The sequence below is a fragment of the Chinchilla lanigera genome, unplaced genomic scaffold (genome assembly GCF_000276665.1).
Source record: "Chinchilla lanigera isolate Chin_1 unplaced genomic scaffold, ChiLan1.0 scaffold00034, whole genome shotgun sequence".
Taxonomy (NCBI): Eukaryota; Metazoa; Chordata; class Mammalia; order Rodentia; family Chinchillidae; genus Chinchilla; species Chinchilla lanigera.
Window position 1 is genome coordinate 6,486,195 of NW_004955435.1, and position 16,784 is coordinate 6,502,978.

The following is a 16,784-nucleotide window of genomic DNA, read 5'->3' on the forward strand; positions in this document are numbered from 1 at the left end:
ATAATTGTGGGACCTCTGATGTGGTGATTCCCCACATTTTTTGAGACTATGATAACTACTCAGTATTTTGTATTTTGGCTCTTTTTTCATCATTCAAATAACATCCTAACATCATCTTTAAAATACTCTTTAATTGTTTCTTTTTTTTCCTCTTTGATACCGGGAATTGAACTCACGATCTTGCACTTGGCAGGCATGTGCTTGGCCACTGAGCTATATCCCCGGCCCTAAAATATTCTTTTAAGCCATGCAAAATTTATTTTAAACAGCTCAAGTCAGGTTGCAAGTCTTCTGGGCCAGAAAATAATCTTTTCAAATGCTTTTCACTTCTTCTATTCTTGCTAAGTTTCTCCTTACCTTGAAGGAACACTGGTTACTCATTTGACCTCCTTGTCATGTCACATCAAGTCAGCAACTACAACACTGTTCCTTAACTGGACTTCCAACCTCTCCTTGCTCAATCCATGGATATTTGTTAATTTTGCACTCGAGTTGCAAGCTAGTCCTGAAATGACTTCAGCTTAATAAGTAGCTCATGGCTGCAAGGGGACGGTTGCCAATCCTGACAAGACTGAACTGCCTGTTTTTGGAGGGAAGAACGACAGGCCATAAGCCACGGCTTAGGCTTGACACTTGCAGAGTGATGGCTATTGAACTGTTGCTTCTCTTTTCTTTTTTGAGTAGATATAAGCAGTGTGGAAATTGTGGATAGTGGAGAAATTACTTAGCTTTTTCTTTAATGATTGCAGTGCTATGTTTACTCTAGGGAAACTGGCTTTTCCTTAGCCTCAAACTTTTCAAAAATACCCACTCAACTATGGAATAACTAAATATCGCACATTAAAAAATAAATGGATCAAACTTATAACCACTAGTATAGCTAATCGAGCTGGTTGTATTTGCGAGACTGCTTATTTCAAGCATCAAATGGAAGCACAGTTCTCTAAAATTCAGGAAACTCTTATCAGGTACCCCTGAGTATCCAGGCATGCTTAAGTCATTAAGTGACACTTTACACCAGAAGCAGGCATACTTAGGTGCTTCGTGATGACTTGTACGGCATAAGGATACAGTTTTCCTTGAAACGCTTCAAAAACACAACTTAGACAAACGAGGATCTAACTCACTTAGCTTCTTCATGCAGTCCCGGAGTCTGGTTTCCAGGCTGAGCACCCTTTGATGTAGCTCCTCGTAGTCATAGGTGCCAATCTCCTCCTGAATCCCAGTGAGAACGGCAGACAGGTTGCGTATCTCCTCCTTGAACTGCGTGATCAGCTTGGCATCTGTTTTGTACTGCTCCAGCACAGGAATCAAAGGCAGGAGCTCATCCATCTTTTCCTTCAACTCCTGTGAAAAGGAATGCACTGTTCCAGGACCCTGCTTGAAACTTTTACATTCTTTTCACAATGATAGATTAAAAAAGGATCATTAAAACAGATTCAAAGTCCCATATTGATTTTTGCTTGATTTTAGATTTTTTATGAAAATATAAATACACAGGATCATTAGTGATAAATACAGTCATCTCACCTTTCTCTAGAATCTCCTCCCTTTCAATGGATACAGGCTTCTCTATAAAACAAATCGATCCTTATCATAATTAGAAAACTTCCCTATGGTAGCAGCTATGGATTTTTGTATTATCTCATACTCTTGTAGCATCTTATAATGTGAACAATGCATCATCTAGTTAGGAAAAATAAACAGGACCTAGCTTGTAATTATGCATTAAGTTTAAACAACCTTATTAGATATGTCACATACCCTATGGCTGTTAGTTATCAAACTACTGAATATCCTTTTTATAGGGGTACCAATAGGAAATTTTGCATTTTGCATCAGCTTTTTTCCATTGCAACTTAGACTTTTTAATTGTGGCCATTGACTCTTCTGTCCTTCCACTGTTATCTGCCCACTGTAGCTCTTTTTACTATCTATCTTAGCGCAACTTCATTAGGAAAGTAAGTTTAGCAAATACAATAAATCGTGCAAAGCTCAAAAAATACATAGTGCTGTTTACCACTTTGAATTATTACCTATTCTCTGACTCCACTTGTCCTTAGATAATTTAGAGGTCATTATCTAAGAAACAACAGCATATCCATGCAATGAATTAACTCTTTAAAGGTCCAAGGTGCGAGGCTTTGATTACAGCAGAGACAGTTGACAGAGTTGTCTGAATCTTAAATGCTGATTGTTGTCACAAGCGTAGGTATATGTTTATGGAGCCAAGGCAGGTCCCTCACTCCTGTCACAGGGCTGATCCACATTACAATTTCATCTGCACTTTCATGGTTGTCATCTTTATTTCTTTACTTTAGCTTGGTGGTAATGGTCAACAGAAATATCTCTTGAGTTTGACTCACAGTTTGACTGTGAGTTGAATGCAGATGATGCCATTTGTGAGAGGAGCTACCATTCTGATGATCCAACGAGCACGACCCATAGGTCTTGCAGGAACCATTCTGAACACTAATTTAAGGAAGTGAAAATTCACTTTTAAATTACATTTGGAAGATGTTATCACCATAAATGCACTAAAATGGCAGGAGCTCCCAGTGCTGATTTAGAGGCTTGTGCTTCTTGTGGAGAAGTTTCTACTTGTTCTGCAAATTCAGGAGTCTTAGCATCTGTGTGCGTGTGCTTGCTGAATGGGACAACAGAAGTCTCTGTAATGAGCAGCTTTCATAAAGCTCACAGGTTAAGGGAGAGTTCTAGAACCTTGCTCATGTTAGGGACTCCTTTTGAAATAGATTTATTATTTTGAGCATCTTTGGCATCCGTAAAGGGGGACACAATTATTTCCTTAGGGTTTTAGCAAGATTGTTTGTATCATTTCCTGCATGTATTGCATATGTTCATAAAGTATATATTATTTCTTGTTATGGTTTAGAACAAGAGTGTCCCTTCAGGAGCTCATGTGCTCAGATGTGAAGGTGATTTAATTATGAGCACTGCTGCTGAGCTCCACTTAGAGGTGGGGCCTGGTAGGATGAGTCACTGGTGGTGTGACTGGAAGGCCGTGTCTCCCTGCGTGGCTCCTGTCTTCTGTCTCTGCTTCCTGGCTGCCCTCCATGAGCCACTTTCCTCCCCCAGGCCCTCTGCCATCCCATTTCTGTGTTTAAACCTGGGGATACGGACTGAGACTTCCGAACTGTGAGCCCAAACCAACCAACCCACCCATCAACCAAACAAAGAAACCAAGCTAAATCACCTTTATTTTTAAATTGTAAGTATTATGTCTTACAATGACAAAATGACTGTGTATTACAGGAGACTCAACCCAGGTTTTTCACACTACTATAGTTCTTCAGGCCATTCTTGTTTTTCATTGTTTACTTTGAGGAAAGATCTTGCTAAGTCACTAAGTTGCTAAATTTTCTAGGTGAAGCTAGAATTTGTGATCCTCTTGCCTTAGCCTCCTGAAGCACTAGGATTACAGGCATGCACCACTATATCTAGCACATCTGCTGCTTCATTATAAAAACTATTACATGGAAGATTTTATATTTTTCTATGGGCATATTTCAAAGAGAAGACTTCAATGTCAAAATTTTGATAGTGGTTTTTCTCCTCCTGAATTAGAATATACAGGGGCTGGGGATTTAGCTCAGTGGCACAGTGCCTGCCTGGCAAGTGAGAGGTTGTGAGTTCGATTCCTGGTACTGGAAAAAACCTAAAAAACCATATATATATGTATATATATACATATATATACACATATTTCTTTTCCTTATCTTTTCAAAAATTCATTATTAAATTTTTGGTAGTTTATTTGGAAACTGAAAACACACCACAAAACAGTGCAATGTCCAATGAAAATTCATATCACCTACATACAAATTTAAATTATAACACCAAAGATCTGTGTTTTTCTCTGTCTTCTCAAATCTCACCTTCTGCTCTCTTGCTCTTGCAGAAAGAGCTAGAGTACCTAACCAAACAACTCTCTTTCCATATAGAAATGATAGTCTCAAGTAGGAATGTAGGTTTTCCATGGGAAAGACTGTGGAAGGCGAAATCTATTTAGTGTATTGTATAAGGCAAAAACTGTTCATTGGAGAAATATATTGTAAAAATATTTTTCAAAGTTTAACTTCTCCTTGGAATGTTCCATTTCTTCTAAAATATGGTACTTCAGCAGCTGGAGTGCCATCTGATTCATGGGGGGCCTCAGTAAACAAACATATAAAACAATGTATACTTCCCATCGAATTATTATTGTGATTTTTTAATTCAGAAAGGTAATATGCACTTGTAGAGGTAATGTACTATTAGTATGAATAGTCATAAATCTCAAGCTGGACTTTGTGGGCTTGAATCTTCATTCAGATCCATGTTAGATATGTGGCCCTGGTAAAATATTCAGTATTATGTGCATCACTTTATTTATCTGGTAGAGATAAAAATAGCTCTTACCTTAAAGAATTGTTGGGAGAGATTAAATTAATTTATAGATTTAATGTGTTCAGAATTGTGCCTTGAATATATACAATTGTTCAGAAAAAGTTATTGCTACATCTGTACTGTTACTGCAGTTTTGACATATAACTTGAGCACATATTTGGATCGCGTGAAGTAGGAAAATCCAAGTAACTAGGTCAGATGGAGTTGCCTGATGATTAATTTTTTTGCTAGGTAATTTACACACTAGGAAAATCTTTTCCCTGGATTTAATTCAGCTTTGTTTCGTTGTCCCATTTTCTCCCAAGAGTTTCCAGAGGTGTGCACGCCTCACGGTGCCTCTGGGATTCTGTCAACCCAAGTACCCTAAGGCATCTCGTAGCTCCACAGAATTTCCACTCCCTTGTCTGTCTGTCCCAGACAGCTTGCACTCCTTTTGTTCCTTTTAGGGAATGGGGCCCTGCACCTAGTTTGTTGATGAACTTTGCTTTGGGTTCATGTCATTGTTCTACCACTTCTGCACTGAGTCTAAGAGTTGAAAATTTATACTGAATGTTTTTGGTTTCTTTGATGCCCTTCGTAATGTAGTGTTTTGGGGAGAGTGGATGGCTCCTGTCTAAAATTGCTTTCTTGAGTGTTACCAAATCCGAGAATTCTTCTCCAGACCTTTTCTGAACAAAATTAAGCAGCTTCCTTTTGTGCTCTTCAGTAACGTTCGTGCCTCCGTTTGACACCAGTTTCACCTCGCTGCTCGTTATCTTTCATAGAAGAGATTCCGTGCTACGTGGCCACCACTTCCCAGCAGCCCCTCGGGCAGTGCGTGTGCTCAACAATTCTGATTAAAATAAATTTTGTGTGCCTCAGTCTCATAGTCTTCATTTCCCACTTCTTATAAGTTCTCTGTTCATCCGGGTCACACTGCCGCCTTAGCATCTATACATTTACTATATTTCCTAGGTCTTGCTCTAAATTGTCTTCGTTTCCTAACCTGCTGGCTTTGCTCACACTTTTTACAACTGACAATTCACCACCTCCGCCTCCTCTTTTGTCCATTTTCTTGCTCTGTCCTCCTTCAGCTATGACTTAGTAAAACTTTCAAACCTGTTCTTGTACAAGCCTGTCGTCTACACCAATCTATTGAGGTTTCCGAGAACACAGGAAGAAATTTGAGACCAAGATAATTTCTAACACATACAAATGTGCCACGCAGGGACCCTGCTGCACACCTCTGACTGGCATCACACCCATCTCCAGCCTGCCCAAAAGGTACTTTTTTCTTGACCATGTGCATAAATTAGGTCTACTTCCCCAACATCGGCAATGAACTTTGCTCCCTAAATGGCAGGAGAAATGGGCCATATGTGAGCAACCACAAGTTGTTTTATAGACTGTGTGCTGTGCTCTTCTAAGCCAGATTGTTCATTTTTTAATAGAGGTTCAAACGGCACCGTTAGACACGTATTTTTTAAATGAATGATTTAGTTACACATGGTTGATAAAAATCCATACAGCATGCTTTGAACATGATTTCTCCCTTTTCAGTGTTTCTAGGTATTTGCCAATATACCACTAACGTCTAATAAAAAGGCTATATTTGTATAAAATTCTGAAACAATCCTCTTTTAACATTGCTCTTCTTAATGCTATTGCCTCTTCTAACAATTTATAGTTTCTACAGTTCTCATGTTTGCAAGGCATGCAATTATCACAAAACTTTATTGACCTAATTATTAACTTTCCTTGGGAGTTCCCCTTGTCTTAGACATTGAAGTGCCTGTAAATTTACCCAACAATTTCATCTAGCTCTGTGGGGCTGAGGCTCTTTTTATAGCAGCTTTCATATGTTCCCAGCGGCTAATGGTCAATATCCACAGAGAGATGATTGACACACACCCCCAGCCAGTCTTCCACCTTGCACATGCGGGAGAGCGCAGAGCTATTTCTAGCTAAGTGCCATTCTGTCTGTCACACTCTACCCATCTGGACTGGCAAGGTTGCAGCAGTCAGACTTACTTGGAAATGCTTGGTCATTAGCGTCTTCCGGTCATCTTCAATCTGCCGAAACTTGGCCTTCAGCCCTTTCATTTGCGTTTCCATCTTTAACACATACTGGAAATCTCTCTGAGTTCTCAAGTTTAGGACTTCGATAGACTGGGACATGTTCTGAACCTGTTAAATGGAAGCGTTTGTTATACACGGTTATCTGCTTGCAGGCACACCCAGTCGCTCCTCCAGCACCCAGGATGACGTCAGCATAAAGAGCTCGAAGTGCTGCATGCATAACTGCATTTGCACACATCGAGTTTCCAGAAGGACGTTTTCCCATTATAAACTCTCAAATAATGCAGTGAGACAAGATGATACCTCAGTAGGACATTTAAAGACAGACATTTCAGCATTAGAAATGATTGAATAAATAAGAATTTAGTACATTAAAATAAATTTTAAAACTACTATTTTCCTTGCAGCGTTCTGTAAACTTATAACCTCCCAAACTAAAAGTGTCAAAAAAGTTATTTCTGTAAGTACTAATTCTACTTCTTAAAGACCAAGGATGCTTAGCAATTCTGAAGTGCAGCATGGTCTCCACACATCTAGAATGCAGTCATGCCGGTGAACATACTTCACGATTGGTCTAAGCCACTCCCAGGGTGACCAGCACACATGATGGCAGTACTGGGACACTGGCTAAGGCACCCAGAAAATGGCAACTGCAAATGCTTGGTAGACAACAGTAAACATATGTTCACCAGATGGTAACATCCCAGGTTCACTGAGCCCTGGGCTATTTAAAAGTGGGAAATGGGTGACCTAGAAAGCATGCAGAAATGCAAGAAAAGCTGCCCCAATTTCTGTGTCAGGAAAAACTTGAAAGCAAAGGGAAAGCCTCTAATAGTGAAGTTACAGGAACTGAAGAATAGAATATGAATAAACTGTGTCATAAAAAATAAGATCAATCTGTGTATGCTCAGTACTCATTGTATTGTCTTCAGAGAGACAACCTTAGCATCATGGAGGAGCTTGTCAGAAATACAGAATCTTGAGACCCTCCCCAGAGCCACTGAATTAGAAGCTGATTTTCATCAAAATCTCCAAGTGATTCTTAGTCTTTTGCAGCTTGAGGACTGTTCATCCATGAGAAAAGAAAATGTAAAAATCCTTACATAACTTAATTTTTTCATTTTCCTAAATCCAATATACGCATAACTATGAAAAAGTAGAATATATAAGGAACAAAATAATGAAGACACATATGAAAGGATCAAAAGAGTGTATGTGAGGTTGTTAAAGTTAATTTTTGAAAAAAGGAAACAAAATACTGTAGAGGAAGATTTCAGGGTATATGTAGATGTACATAGTATATATCTTAACCCATTTCCACAGAATCATATATGTTATTATATATAACATAAAAGTATTAATGTGTAAAAGTATGGCTTCAAAACTGGTGGTGAAATTTTAGGTTTCACTTTGCTTCATACATTTGCAAGTTGTTCCATGTGGTTTTTTTAGTGATTATGCATTATTTATGCAATCAGTAAAAAGTCTGAAAAAATGTGAATTACAAATGGATGATCTTTTCAAAGACAGATTTTTGTCCTCAGGTAAAGTCACACAGTTTAGCAGGTGTGGTGGTGCACGCCTGTAATCCCAATTCTCTGGAGGCTGAGGCAGGAGGACCCTTGCGAGTTCCGGACCAGCCTGGGCTACAAAGTGAGCGCAAGGCCAGCCTGAACTGCATATCAAGATCCTGTCTCAAAAAGACAATAAAATAAAATAAAATAATGTCACACAGCTTAGTAAAACAGCCAACTATAAAGAGCCCAAGATGACCCATAATTCAAAAATCATATTTACAAAAGTGATTGAATTTTGCAGCCATGGAGAGCCTCAGTTTCTCACTCCTCTTGTCAGACAAGTCAGATTTCTTTTACCTTTTTCATCTGCTGTCCCAGTCTGTGGTCCAGCCTCTTGTGACTACTTTCTGTTTAGGGCGTATCACGGTCTGGTTCATATTAAAACTAATGGTGTAATGTGTACTTGTGGCACAGCCAGGAAAGAGACTTTCATCCTGTGATGCCCAGGAGATTAGAAGCTGACTCTTATTCATCTGTTTACTTCCAAGACATTACACAGGACCAAACATAGAATAAATGCTCAATAAATATTTATTGAGTAAAATTTTCCTGTGCTCCAATAGTTATAGTGAGTAATTGGGATCATAATGTTTTAAGAAAAGTTTCACTTCCTGTCACTGGTTGGACTATGGCAGAACCTGACTAACAAATATTCAATTTATTATTTTTACACTCAAAATACTTCTCTTATAAAATCTTTAGTGCAGCAGAAATTACGGAGACAACACTAAGATTGTAGCAACTTCAATGTGAACAAGTGTGATAGATTCAAAGTCATTTTCTACCTCTATTAATGGTTAAACATTAATAAAAGAAAGCCATTTGCATCAAAGAAACTGACTGCCACTTAAATATAGCATTTGCTTGTGAAGGTACCCATCATTAACATAGCTGATTTCCTCCTAAGAATTCTGTGTACTGCGCAGATCTATGCAATTTGAATATGATGACCAAGGGAAGGTATTCTGAATAGAGTTACAATAGCTTCCTTCAGTTTGCCTATGAGGAACATTTAGGCTCACCTGTTAGTCCATTTTCAACTTAATTTGCATTGTAGAAAATTTACTGACAGAATTTTGCTGAGATTATCTGTGGTCTTCATATAGCATAGCATGTATAATTATGGATGCATTTAGGATGATGGGTCAAGACAGAGCTGTCTAATTGGACAGAATTTCGCTCTGGGTTGCCTTTAGACTTTCCTGTTGGCTATACTTAGGATTAGTGTCTTCTTGTTTTATTGAGACCCCTGAAGATCAATTTTCGGAAGGACATAGGGGACTGGAGCTTTGATCCTCTACTTGCAGGAAGGAAGCTTGTCTGCTATATTTCTCCTTTTCATCTGTCCCTAAAGTTGAGCTGTCATTCACCTTTCTCCACAGGTCCCTGTGGTTCAACGCTTCCCACAAAGATTTTGGCAAACTCATTGTCCTTTCACGGGTGATTCTTGTAAACTCGTTACATTGTTTTTTTGTGTAATTAAAATGTCTGAGGTCTTTCTCAGTTTCACCAGAAAAGAATTTATATCTTTACTCTCATTCACTACTGTGACTGTCACTTGAACAAACAAATAAAACATCCTATGACTCAACATGCTTGGATAGCTTTGGGTTTATCCAAAGTGCCAAAGGGTTCTTGAATTTGGCAGTTCATAAAACTTTTAGTGCTGAACTGCGTTTTAAAAATGTTTGAAGGGAATTATTACATAGAGGGTATTTTAAACTTGGTGAGGATGTTGCCAGTATCCAACTCCAAAAATCACACTTTGGGAAATATGGACCTGGACAATGCGAAACATCTTCAACATCATAGAAAAATAACAAAGCTAACAGATTTTTTCAGCTGAACAATTTTAGTTTCAGTATTAGAAATCAATTGCATTTTTCTGATATTCAGTAATCCACAGTCTTGGCAAAAACGATAGGGCATTACTTAAATAAATTTTGACTGGCCTTGAAAAATGTAAGACTGATCTGATATAGCACCATTGGTTACTACTTTAGTGAAATTGTAAAGTTTTTAATCCCCAAAAGTACCAGTTTGCTTTTATGTAAGCTTAGAAAGGTAACTATGTCCTAGATAAGAATTAAGTGGAGTGAAGCAAGATATAATAAAAGAAAATTATTCAACATACTAATGGAAACTATTATCAATATTTTTAAACAATATTTACCTTTGTTGACTAAATCAGTCTTTTCAGTTAATGGTGAATGGTCTGCTTAAAGGTCATGCCATATCACCAAGGAACTAGGTCAGTCTGTAAAATAATGCTCATTTCAAATGTGTAGTTAGGATCAGTGCATCAAACTAATGCCATGCACCTCCTTAGGGCCCCTGTAAGCTTCCCACTTCTCTGTTTGGTTAAAACTACCTTGTAGAAAATTCATAAATCTAATTCATGGTGACTTTGAATTTGTTAATGAATTTTATTTAAGGTTTATCATTGGTATTGACACAGTTTTAGAGTTATGATTCTTGTAGAATTTCTTTAAAAGATTCAGACACATTACTTATTGGATTGTGTGATTATATTCATTTTCATGAGAGTTTTCACCTAAATTCATGTTCTTATTTTCTTGCCTATTCATCCTTCATTAATTTTAACATTTCTGACATACACATCACTTGGGAGCTGTAGAGGGAATTATTTACTTTCTAATGTTCATACTTTGTTAGAATTTTTCAACTGAATTTTGAAGGAACATTTGAATCTTTGTGCAATGTTATTCTGTATGTAATGCTAGCCTGAAAAATAATGACATAGAAGAAAAGCTACAGAAATGTTTCTCAGCAGAGTTGATACAGAAAAGAAAGATATTTCTGGGTCACATATCTGGGTCAGACTAATGCATCCCTCTAATCCCAGCTACTCAGGAGGTTGAGGCAGGAGGATAGCGAGTTTAAAGCCAGTGTGCCCAAATTAGCAAGACCTTGTCTCAAAACAAAACAAAAAGAAAGAAAGAAAAAATAGGATGAGGATGGAGCTCTGCACTTCCAAGATTAATTCCCAGTACCACCAAACAAATGAACAAAATGCAAAAAGATATTTAGTACGTGATGCCAATAATCTGAGACAAAATACAATTTAACAGTAAAACAAAATTGAATTTAAGTCTTTTTCTAACTTAATTCCTCTGGTAACAAAACAAAATAAAATTATATAATTGAAATTTTTTATTAAAAAAGAATTAAAATTGGAAAACTATACCTAAAATGATCAAGATTTATTGGTCATTATTTCTCACAATTAGGAGATACATTAGTTAGAGTTATTAGTTTCAAAGTAGAAGATATATGTTATTATTGTACAGGAACAGCTGTTGAGGAATCACAGAGAATGGAGTCTCCCCGTGAAGGAAGTTTAAGAGGGCAGCCAATAGGTAATGTTAGCACCAAAGAAAAGGGAAGGAGGATTAGATTCAGCTTTGTATAAAACATAGAAAAGATTCCTCTTAAACTCTTAGAATGTCAATAGGTTTCCGAGTTCTGTACACAGAGAAAACTTATTTTCACTACAAGGCAGGTGGAAGAAAGTTACATGGCTTGAAATAGTGAAACTTGTTTGTCTACAGTAACAATTTTGATCCTTTAATTTTACTGGCTTCTTTTCATTTTGTGTTAAAAATTCCATAAATGTGTGGTTGATCATAGAAATGAGGTTACAAAGACCACATGGGTGAGCATGTTGTCTTTTTAAAACACCTACTACTTAATTTATCATACCATCTCTGATAATAAGATGTTTAAAATTCAAGCATGTTGTCCTCTTGCTTCATTCTGACCATGCTAGGTGTCCTACCATGTTCAGAACCTAGAACTGTTGAACTCTGAGTGGGGATGACTGAAAAAACCATTTACTGGGCTTTTCCCTCCCAACAAAACATAGATAGCCTTTCACGAACTGACTTTTATCTGTAAAAGAGAACAGATCAAGGGCATTCTCCATTTGATAGTTATGGATCGGACTAAAGCAAGTTATAGAGAGAATGGTATTGAGTGAAATTGAAGAGCTTATCGTTCAAAGTTATGACTTGGAGAATGAAGTACCCAGATAGCATGCATGTTGCATGCCGTTCTTTCAACTTCTTGCGAGACGGTTAATGGGCTCTGCATGTATTACCTCAATCAGCCTACTGTGATCTTGAGAGTGAGGCTGACTTTTGGCATAGAAATATGAGTATTTGCTTTATACTTGGTAAAGAGAGACTAACTGGATATTACAATAATATAGTAGAGAGCCCATCTCAAGAAGAATAAATTGAGAAAACTAAAATGTTGTAGAAATAAGACAAAATAGTAAGAGGCTTGACATACTGCTGATGAGCAATAGAAAGATGTTATTTGAAAGGTGGAACAAAAATCAGAAGAACCCTCTTCACCCTTACCTTTACCATATTTCCATTTCAGAGAAGGTAGATTTCAATAAAAATATGCGGAAGGGACCCAGACTCCTTACCTTTTCCAGCAGCTGACGAAGTTGCCTGCTCTTGGCATCCCTGGAGCACAGGTTTTGTTCCGGAGCAACCACTGTGCAGATGCACCGCCCGTCAGGGTCCTGTGCAGAGCTGTACACTTGCCACCCCTCTTTGGGACTAATCTGAGTCTGAGGAAACCAACAGCAAACACAGAAACACAGACTTTTGTTATATAGAAAAGAGAATGTGGATTTGTAGGCGCTCAAGCAAAGCATCTTTTGGAGAATTAGAAGTTGTGTTTTCATTCTGTAGAGTTTGAAGATTAAACAATTCCCAAAGGCAGTGGACTTCATTAAGGTCTACCTTCCTTACCAGTGTCCAAAAGTAGATCTTTTGTCTCCTTCCATTTCTACGTTACAAACTCGGCCTGATCTCACACTGCTTCTTAATATGTTTTATCACATTCTGACACTCAGATGAAACTTTAGAGTTATCTATTTATCACCCAATCACCTGCAATTAATCTTTCTACATTAGAGTTGGTAGCTTGTCTCGACAGTTAGTGGCAAGTATTAGTATATTCGTTGCTGATTATTATTCAGGGTTGATATTCTGAAACGAACCCCTGCCTCAAGGTATTTCCTTTGCATTAAAGGACTAATTATTACAAAAGCAGGAAAGAATATTACAAGATGATATAGTGTAAAAGAAGTCAGCAACGTTGTGCAAAAGATATGGACTTTCAGAGAAGTTGCATTGTTTTGGCAGAGTCTCTTAAATTGATCTCCCAATAATTTCTGGGCCCTTGCACCCTAAATCCGAGGTAGCATTCTGGTTGTACTTCATTCTGTCACTTTTTTATGCTTATTGTTTTACTTCCTGCTGTCCGACAGCAGCTTTCACTCCAGTTAAATTGAGCCGGGTGAGTCTTGCAATCATCCAGCGTTGATTGATATCTTTGTGCATCATTGCTCTTTCTGCATTGGCCACTTGGAATGCCTCCTTTATAATCTGTCTGTTCATTTGGCCTACCTATTCTGAAGTACTGTTGGTACTACTCTTAGGCATTTAATGTGTATTGCCTGGGATTGTTATTTGTATTTCAAGAATCTTATTTTAATAGCTAGTTTATTCCTAGCTATTAGAAATGTGCTCATTTCCTATCTATTCTATTAAGTGTACACTATCAAGAACAAAGATAATTATCCTTACATTTTGTCTAATTATTTTTTCAGAAGAACTTCAGTAGATTTTCAAATAATGTACACAGAGGGAACTTATTTTCATTATAGGGAGTGGAAGAATTTAGCCAGGATTATACTTGAAATTGTGTAAATGAGAAGTGTCAGTATTAACAAACGCTACGGTTTTATTCCTCTAGCTTCCCTTAATTTTCTATTAAAAGTTCCTTTCTATTAAAAAACAGCAGTTACTGTGAATGGCTCGGTGTACATTGCAGGCGCTCGCTCCACCAACTGCCTGGGGGACTGGCGGCTCGCTGCTCCGTGAAGTGTCTCCTTGGGGATGGCCTTGGCTGGAGAATGCTGCCTTGCTCGAGGCCAGACTCCATTCCAAGGAAGCTCACTTCCACTTCAAAGCAGCCGAAACTATTGCTGTTATTCCCATTTCACAGAAAAGGGAATTGGTTAACCTGGCTCAGCCTGCACAGGTTGTATGTGGTGATTCAGGCTAGGAAGCCAAGGGCTGTGTTCTGTTTCTGCACTGCACAGTAGAATTATGGAGCCATGGGTATTTTAAACATGAAAAGAAGCTACTGAAAATAATTTTAATAAGATATTTTAGCTCAATTTATCCATAATGCTATCATTCAACATAGAATATGAAAATCATTCATAATTTATATTCTGTGTGTGTGTGTGTGTGTGTGTGTGTGTGTGTGTGTACTGAACCTATGCTCTGCAAACACTCTACTACTGAACTGCATCAAGAGAAAATTTTTCCTTTGTAAAAATTTTTGAGACAGAATCTTACTATGTTGTCCAGGCTGGGCTTGAACTTGTGATCCTCCTCCCTCAGTCTCCCAAGTATCTACAATTACTGTTTTTATTTTTAAAGACTTTAAAACGAGCCACTGAAATTAAATATTCATTTTATTCCTATGAATTCAGTTTGAACTACTCATATCTCAAGAGCTTAATACCTGTGTTCTGTAGCCACATGTACTTTTGGACAGTACATCTCCAGTATTACTTTTAATTCCTCTGTAATAGCTGTATTGATATGATTCTCAGCATGCACCTAATTGTTTCCAAAGATTAATCATATAAATATTGGAAACACAGCAATGGATATTACATGGATGACTCACGTCTTTTGTAAATCTATTCCCTATTTAACAACCTGTTCATCCACTGTTCAGACTTAAACCCAGGCAACTTGTTCAGAATTACGATGCACTACTTTGACTTACAATCTGACTTTTTTTATACAGTTCTGTACATCTTGTTTACAGAGCCTCAATACCTTCTTTTGAACCTTGCTTATACAGTACTGTAATTTTTGCTGACTTTACTGTATAATACTGTAGTTTTATGTTCTGTTATATATTACATGAGTGCATGTAAGAGTTATGCAAATAAAAACAAAGTCATCAGATTGGAGTTTCCTTTGACCATTTCTTTGTTCCGAATATCGTAGTGTGAGTACCATATCCAGTTTCTCACCTAGTGACCCATTCATTGAAAGACCTAGTCGCTGGAATGGAATTCGGTTGCTAAATTAGGAGTATCTTTATTGGAATTAGTTTTACTTCTGTAGAAACATGAGATAATCATTTGGGTCTGCTTTTGTCAGAAAATCTCAGAGGAGATTATCTACAGAGTGAAGGTAGAAATAGGCTAGCGGTACAGTTTCAATAACATAATTAAAGCTTTAAAATAAGTAACAGTGTGGGATAAATGTGTTTGGACATAGGCCCTGCCAGCTTCTAACGTTGGACACAAATCTCCAATATGTCATCAAATGAAGGCTTTTCATTAGAATAAATTTAGCTTTTGGATGAAGGAGCAGGGACCACCTAGTCACAATATTAAAATATTTTAACAGCAGTGCAAACACTGATTATTAAGCCTGGCACTATTAATATTGATGTGTACTTGCCAGGCCTTTGGCTGACTTGTGTGGTGCTGATTACAGAGCTAGGTGTTAGCCACTCTCTGGAACAAGCAAGGGAAAAGGTGAAGAAAGTCTGATATCCATTTAGCATTCTTCTTGAAGTGTTTGCTTAATACCATTAAAGGCTCCAGCCTTCTTTGTACTTGCTCTTGTCTTCCTGTAGGAATCATTAAGAAGAGCCGTGACCTTCTTTAGCACAGTTAGAATGATCCGAACTATTAAAAAAAATCACCCTTTTTGGCAAGAAAAAAGGTAAATCAGAACCAAGAAAACCCAGTATAAAGGTGAGTGCCTGACAGTCCTGTGGATTTTCCCAGAGCCTTTCATTCTGGGGCCAGTGATAAATAGAGGGAGTGTTATAAGCATTTCAAGTGCTATATTTTAGGACACTCATCCTGGCATTGGAAAGAAACCAAAATAAAACTATGATGTCAAATGGAAGAACATATTTAGATGTCTTTTCAATACGCATGCAAAAAGTCCTGCTCTAACCTTAACTTTTTATAGACACTCAAGTGTCAATAAAATTCATATTAAGGGCAATCTTCTATGGAACTCTGCTCATACGGCAGTTTGGGTGTTTTTTGTCTTTGAACATCATAATAACCTTGTGGACTATTCTTCCCCTTTTCCTGATAAGGAAACAGAGGCAGTGAGGCTTGGAGATCACACAGAGAATAGTCCACAGAAGTGGGAATTTGTACTTGTACAGCCTGATTTCAGAACACCGCGTTATCCACCATGTTGTTCACTCGTCATTTAAATCCCCCTTAAGATGTGGCAATATCTTAACCCAACAGCATTTGCTAAACTATTGTGAAACCCGATACTAGGATCTGGCGTGTGCACATAATATATTGCTATTGAAAGCATTAGAAATTACAGAGATTACTGATGCAGTTCTTTTTGAATCTTTTGTGTTAATTAAAACAACTAAATGAACTATTTAGAAGTTTTTCATATTACAAAACTCATGAAATTAGCAAAACGTTAGTAAGAATGTTAAAAAGATAATTTAACCATTGCATTTCAAATCTCAATTCTTTGCTTATAATGCCAAAGCTACGTTTTGTAAGTGTAAAGTCAACTTGTGAGAGTTTTCCTCATTCTTTAGGAATCGTATGTTGAAAAAGACCATTTTTGCAAGTTGTTCAGTTAGTCAATATTATGTATGAGACAGCAGTGTTCTCCA

General features: G+C 37.5%; 1 protein-coding gene across 2 annotated transcripts in view; it reads right to left on the reverse strand.

The window, feature by feature from the left end:
* Positions 1-16,784, reverse strand: part of Olfm3 (olfactomedin 3) — a 191,413-nt gene that overhangs the window by 21,912 nt on the left and 152,717 nt on the right. For both annotated transcript variants that reach the window (XM_005388810.1, XM_005388809.2), the window contains exons 2-4: positions 12,499-12,645; positions 6,418-6,573; positions 1,128-1,347 (exon numbers count right to left, since the gene is read on the reverse strand). In XM_005388810.1, coding sequence (XP_005388867.1) covers positions 1,128-1,347; positions 6,418-6,573; positions 12,499-12,645 — 523 coding nt within the window. The remainder of the gene's footprint in view (positions 1-1,127; positions 1,348-6,417; positions 6,574-12,498; positions 12,646-16,784) is intronic.